Source organism: Phyllopteryx taeniolatus, chromosome 5 (genome assembly GCF_024500385.1).
Source record: "Phyllopteryx taeniolatus isolate TA_2022b chromosome 5, UOR_Ptae_1.2, whole genome shotgun sequence".
NCBI classification, from domain to species: Eukaryota; Metazoa; Chordata; class Actinopteri; order Syngnathiformes; family Syngnathidae; genus Phyllopteryx; species Phyllopteryx taeniolatus.
Window position 1 is genome coordinate 15,694,831 of NC_084506.1, and position 7,084 is coordinate 15,701,914.

The 7,084-nt window shown below is 42.5% G+C and overlaps 1 protein-coding gene across 1 annotated transcript in view; it reads right to left on the reverse strand.

The window, feature by feature from the left end:
• The window catches only part of arsa (arylsulfatase A), a 14,331-nt gene extending 10,098 nt beyond the window's left edge, over positions 1-4,233 (reverse strand). The window contains exons 1-3 of the mRNA XM_061773433.1: positions 3,909-4,233; positions 1,941-2,181; positions 929-1,147 (exon numbers count right to left, since the gene is read on the reverse strand). Of these exons, the coding sequence (XP_061629417.1) occupies positions 929-1,147; positions 1,941-2,181; positions 3,909-4,129 (681 nt within the window). The 5' untranslated portion in view covers positions 4,130-4,233. The remainder of the gene's footprint in view (positions 1-928; positions 1,148-1,940; positions 2,182-3,908) is intronic.
• Positions 4,234-7,084: the final 2,851 nt, after the last annotated feature.

The following is a 7,084-nucleotide window of genomic DNA, read 5'->3' on the forward strand; positions in this document are numbered from 1 at the left end:
ATGGGGTACCGAACCCCCTGATACGGGCTGTTCGGTCCCTGTACGGCCAGAGTCATAGTTTGGTCCGCATATCCGGCAGTAAGTCGGACTCGTTTCCGGTGAGGGTTGGACGCCGCCAAGGCTGCCCTTTGTCACCGATTCTGTTCATAACTTTTATGGACAGAATTTCTAGGCGTAGCCGAGGCGGAGATGGGGTCCGGTTTGGTGGCGTCAGTATTGCATCTCTGCTTTTCGCAGATGATGTGGTTCTGTTGGCTTCATCAAACCGTGATCTCCAACTCTCACTGGAGCGGTTCGGAGCCGTGTGTGAAGCGGCTGAGATGAGAATCAGCACCTCGAAATCTGAGACCATGGTCCTCAGTCGGAAAAGGGTGGCGTGCCCTCTCCAGGTCGGGGATGAGATCCTGCCCCAAGTGGAGGAGTTCAAGTATCTTGGTGTCTTGTTCACGAGTGATTTACCGGTCAATTATTATTCAATTACTCTTTCACTAATCAGTAGGAGAATCGATTCTAAAAATATTTGATAGTCCATCCATCCATTTTCTGAGCCGCGTGCTGGAGCCTATCCTAGCTATCATCGGGCAGGAGGCAGGGTACACCCTGAACTGGTTGCCAGCCAATCGCAGGGCACATACAAACAAACAATCATTCACACTCACATTCACACCTACGGGCAATTTAGAGTTGTCAATTAACCTACCACGCATGTTTTGGGGCTGTGGGAGGAAACCGGAGTGCCTGGAGAAAACCCACGCAGGCATGGGGAGAACATGCAAACTCCACATAGGCGGGGCCGGGGATTGAACCCCGGTCCTGAGAACTGTGAGGCAGACACTAACCAGTTGGTCCACCGTGCTGCCATATTTGATAGTGACAACCCTAAATGTTATAACATTGAAGTAAAAAAGCAACGTCGTTGGCTGCCTACATGGGAAGGATAGTAAAGGAAGAAAGGTTGTTTCCTCTTGGACGTGGAGGCGATGAAGCTGGCTGAGAAGTCGCTGTAAGCTCGTTCCAGATCCAAGAAGTTAACGGGCTGCTCCTTGATGTCTTCGTTGTGCATCAGCGGGACCAGCACAGTGCCCACGTCGCACATCCCGAAGCACTTTACGTCTGGAGGGAAGCAGGTCAGGTTGTGACATGGACCCTGGTAAAGATAAGCAATTATAAAAAGATCCAAAACATTTCACGCGGAGATATTATGTCAAACTGACTTTTTAACAGCTTGTTTTTAGGGTGTGATATGGCCTTTAAATGAAATCGTCTATTTTTTTTCCTCAACAACAAAAAAGGCTTGAGAACACTGAGAACGAGAGTTAACTCCATGGTTCAGTTACATGCATCTGAATGTTGGTATAAGTCAAGTGAGTTATTTATCAACTTTCAAGAACTACTGATAGATTTGAGGGATGTTCGGATTTTGAGCACTGTTTTTTAATCCGAGTTTGTTTCTTTTCTTTTCGGCAACCAAGAGGATACAGACTGGGATCCAACCTATGGAATTGACGATGATAACAGTACCACGGTTGTGGATAAAAGTGCAATTAAAATATCTAAGTATCTAAGATGGCCCAAGTTCCAAATCATTGTCTTGTAAATATGAGGAAAACCACAATGTCTGTAAAAACAAGTATTCAGAAGAAGTGCCATATAAATCCTCCAAGTTTTATTGCAGTTGTAACACTACTGCAAAATGAGGAAAATTGAGTTATCCCACTCTTGTTCTCAGTGGCTCACATACAGTAAATCTGTTGAAATGCCTTTTAACTTGTATGATTTTGCATGGATGTCTGCTGAAGACAAAACAACGTTTCTTTAAATTTATTTAAAGTATGCTTATTATTTCCCAAATCCCTCGATTTAACTTTTCACCCCTTTGCAACTGTAAATAGGACACGCCTGTCAGTCACATGAGTTGCAATACTTTTGGCAACACTGACCATGTCGTGCGAGTACGGAATGCCGAGGTACTCGTCGAAGCCCTGCCTGGTGGGAAGGAAGGTTCCGTTGGGCCCGACTCCCAGGTGCCACTTGCCCACGGCGGCCGTGGCGTAGCCCAGAGGCTTCAGCACCTCGGCGATGGTGGTCTCGTTCAGTGGGAGGCCGCCTACGGAACCGGGGTACAGAACTCCGGGGTAGATACCCAAACGGGTCTGATAGCGCCCCGTCAGCAGCGACGCCCTGGACAGATAATGCAATTAAACCATTGAACAAATAGACAAAAACAAATTCCTTCTGTGTTTTGGACACACTTGGCAAATAAAGATGATTCTGCTTCTGATTCTGATAATAATTAATAAAATGATAGTACAGTAGTACATTTAGATTTTTCAATTAATAATAAAAATAATACTTCTGTATTGTGATTAATATTTTTGAATTTTTTTTACTTCCTTATTATTAATAAATAGTTATATAGTGGAAATAATACAATTCACTTGTATTTATTTACAGTATGTCTACAGTTTTGATATATTAAAAAAAATCTAATTAATGATGAAAATATATTTTACACAAGGACAGCACACAAATAATTATCCATCCATCCATTTTTTGTGTCGCTTCTCCTCACTAGGGTCGTGGGCGTGCTGGAGCCTATCCCAGCTATCATCGGGCAGGAGGCGGGGTACGCCCTGAACTGGTTGCCAGCCAATCGCAGGGTAAATACAAACAACCATTCACACCTACGGGCAATTTAGAGTTGTCAATTAACCGATCATGCATGTTTTTGGGATGTGGGAGGAAACCGGAGTGCCCGGAGAAAACCCACGCAGGCACGGGGAGAGCATGCAAATTCCACACAGGCGGGGTCGGGGCTTGAACCCCGGTCCACAGAACTGTGAGGCAGATGCTCTCACCAGTCGTCCACCGTGCCGCCTTTTAATAATTATGTTATTTAAAAAATAAATCCACCCATCCATCCATCCATTTTCTAAGCCGCTTCTCCTCACTAGGGTCGCGGGCGTGCTGGAGCCTATCCCAGCTATCATCGGGCAGGAGGCGGGGTACACCCTGAACTGGTTTCCAGCCAATCGCAGGGCACATACAAACAAACAACCATTCGCACTCACATTCACACCTACGGGCAATTTAGAGTCTCCAATTAATGCATGTTTTTGGGATGTGGGAGGAAACCGGAGTGCCTGGAGAAAACCTACGCAGGCATGGGGAGAACATGCAAACTCCACACAGGCGGGGACGGGGATTGAACCCCGCACCTCAGAACTGTGAGGCTGACGCTCTAACCAGTTGTTCACCGTGCCGCCTAAAAAATAAATTAAAAAAAACAAAAAACAAAACTGACAAACAATACAAATATTTTCATTATTAAATTACAAATTACATTATACGTTTATTACCTCCACCCTGTAATTATTGAATAATATTAAGGAGGAAAATATAAATAAAAACACCATTTAATGTCTTACACAATTACAATGCACAATGTGTATTATTTGTAGTACGTAGTGTATTATTTCCACTCTTTATTTAATTGTCATAAGTTATTAATTAAATATCAATATAATAATAATAACAATAATAATATAATTAAATAATTATAATATAATGCAGGGACTTTAATACAATATAAATATGACATGACACAACCACAATACATATTTATTATTTCAAACCCTTAATTATGAAATACAATTAATAATAACAATACCAAAGATTATTCATAACATATTTTTTCAACGTATATTATCATTATCATTATTACTTTGATCATTATTTGTTCATTTAATATAATAATTGAACAAATATGCACTTCATTAGGTACACTTAGAACCAAAATTACAAATTAGTAATTCCAGAATTTTTAAACAAACGTGCGCGTGGCACTCTTATTCAAATAAGATCAGCAAATAACGGTATCTTATGTTCATAGATAACAAAGTATTGACCTGGACGGGCTGCAGAGGGGGCTGGTGCAGTAGAAGTCCGTAAAGCGGAGCCCCCCAGCTGCAAGTCGGTCCAGATTCGGGCTAAGCGAGCTGGGGTGTCCATAACAGCCCAAGTCCCCAAAACCCAAATCATCGGCGAAGAGCACGAGGAAATTGGGCGGCGAAGCGGCGTGTGCACAAACGCATAACAAGGCCACAAACCCCAGACGGGTGAAGTCCATTGCGATGTTTGTCACATGAAAGAAGGAATTCAGTAATCAATGCGAACTCGCAACAGAAGCTGAACCACAGCAAATAGTGTGTCGCGTGGAGGTGACGTCACGCACAAGCGGAAATGTAGTCTACCCACCTCTGCGTTCTCATTTGGACTACAAAATACAAGCGCTCGTCCTTGTGTGAAATAAAAACGGATTCAGATCGTAACCACGATACATAGTTATAAACTGAACCATACTGCATTGCTGCAAAAAAATGAAATATCACACAGCCATAAGTAATCAGACCCTTTGCTGTGACACTCATATTGAACTCGGGTGCTGTCCATTTCTTCCGATCATCCTTGAGATGGTTTTACACCTTCATTGGAGTCCAGCTGTGTTTGATTATACTGATTGGACTTGATTAGGAAAGCCATGCACCTGTCTGTATAAGACCTTACAGCTCACAGTGCATGTCAGAGCAAATGAGAATCATGAGGTCAAAGGAACTATCTGAAGAGCTCAGAGACAGAATTGTGGCAAGGCACAGATCTGACCAAGGTTCTAAAAAAATGTCTGCTGAACTTAAGGTTCCTAAGAGCACAGTTGACTCCATAATCCTGAAATGGAAGACGTTTGGGACGGTCAGAACCCTGCCTGGAGCTGGCCGTCTGGCCAAACTGAGAAATTGGGGGAGAAGAGCCTTGGTGAGTGAGGTCACCAGTCGGGGCTTTATGGCAGAGTGGCTCGATGGAAGCCTCTCCTCAGTGCAAGACATGAAAGCCTGAATGGAGTTTGTTAAAAAACACCTGAAGGACTCCAAGATGGTGAGAAATAAGATTCTCTGGTTTGATGAGACCAAGACAGAATGTTTTGGCCTTAATTCTAAACTGTACGTGTGGAGAAGACTAGGCACTGCTCATCACCTGTCCAATACTGTCCCAAGCATGGTGGTGGCAGCATCATGCTGTGGAGGTGGTTTTCAGCTGCAGGGAGAGGACGACTGGTTGTAATAGAAGGAAATATGAATGCGGCCAAGTACAGGGATATCCTGGATGAAAACCTTCTCCAGAGTGCTCAGGACCTCAGACTGGGCTGAAGGTTTACCTTCCAACAAGACAATGACCCTAAGCGCACAGCTAAAATAACGAAGGAGTGGTTTTAGAACAACTCCGTGACTGTTCTTGAATGGCCCACCCAGAGCCCTGACTTAAACCCAATTGAGCATCTCTGGCGAGACCTGAAAATGGCTGTCCACCAACGTTCACCCTCAAACCTGACAGAACTGGAGAGGATCTGCAAGGAGGAATGGCAGAGGATCCCCAAATCCAGGTGTGAAAACCTTGTTGCATCTTTCCCCAAAAGACTCATGGCTGTATTAGCTCAAAAGGGTGCTTCTACTAATTACTGAGCAAAGGGTCTGAATACTTATGGCTGTGTGATATTTCAGTTTTTCTTTTGTAATAAATCTGCAAAAATGTCAAGTCAATTTTTTTTCTTCAACTTCAATGATTTTAGGAAATGGCTGCAATATAACAAAGAATTTAAGGGGATCTAAATACTTTCCGTACCCACTGTAGCAACGAGGCTGTTACAAAACAGGCTCCCCTCCCCCATACCGTGTTGTATTGGTATACTGTGTTTGTATTGTGTAAAATAACTTCCATTCTATATACTGTTTATTGACTGTAGCATACTTTGAATGCCTAATCGTAGTACTAGCTTGAACCGCCAATCCTGTTTTGAAAACCTACCCTTCACTCGAGACCCTAATTTGACACCTTAACCCTTATTTGAAACCCATACCCTTGCTGGAAGCCTAACCCTGATTTGAGACTGTACTTTGCAACCCTAACTTGAAGCCCTTATCTGATTTAAATCCATAATCCTAGTTTGAAACTCTAACGCTTGCTTTATACCTTACTTTGAAACCCCAACCCTGTATTGAAAACCCAATTTGACTCCTTAGCCCTGGCTTGAAACCCTACTTTGAAACCCCTAACCCAAATTTAAATCCCTAACCATGGCTTGAAACCCTAATTTGAAACCACAACTCTGTTTTAAAGCCCTGCTTTCAAACCCTAATCCTGGCTTGAAACCCCAATTTTAAACTTTAGATGTAGAAGTTGGAAACCCTGGTTTGAGACCATAATTTCAAACTCTAACCCTAGTTTGAAACTCTAACCCTGGCACGAGACCCTAATTTGAGACTCTAACCTGTTTTAAACCCCTAACCCTGTCTCTCAACACTAAATTGAAACCCTAATGCTTCTTGAATCCTTAACCCGAGCACAAGAGCCTAACTTGAAACCCTAAAGCAAGGGTGTCAAACTCATTTTTGTAACAAGCCACATTGTAGTTACGGTTTCCCTCAGAGGGCCATTATGACTGTGAAACCAAAAACATCTTTAATCGCCTCATCATATTTACAGACAAAACTAGTTTTATGAACTAGTTTTGCAATCAGAAATCAAGGGTAATGTGTTTTTTTTTTTTTTTTTTTTCAACGATTGTTCGGTTGGTTACACAAATGCTTGCAATATCTCAACATTATCATTTACGATATATGACAATTAGAAATTTTGTGCAGATTTTAACAAGAATCATGGAAGTTCACATACATGAACTTCGCGGGCCACATAGTCATCTGGCGGGCCAGATCTGGCCCCCGGGCCTTCACTTTGATACTGTGCTCTAAAGCTTGTTTGAATCCTAACCCTCACTTGAAACCCTAGTTTGACACCCTGGCTACAGACCCGAATTAGACACCCTAACCCTTTTTTGAAACTTCCAACCCTGTTTTAGAACCCTAATTTGAAGCCCTAACTCTGGTTTAAAACTCTAATCTTAACATTTAAATTTGTAATAGATTTTTGGATGCAGTTTTAATTTTTTTTATTGGATGGATGGATGTGTGGGAGGGGGTTCCATTTACTGATTAATATCTTGCAAATCATATGAGCGAATTGAAATTTCTTA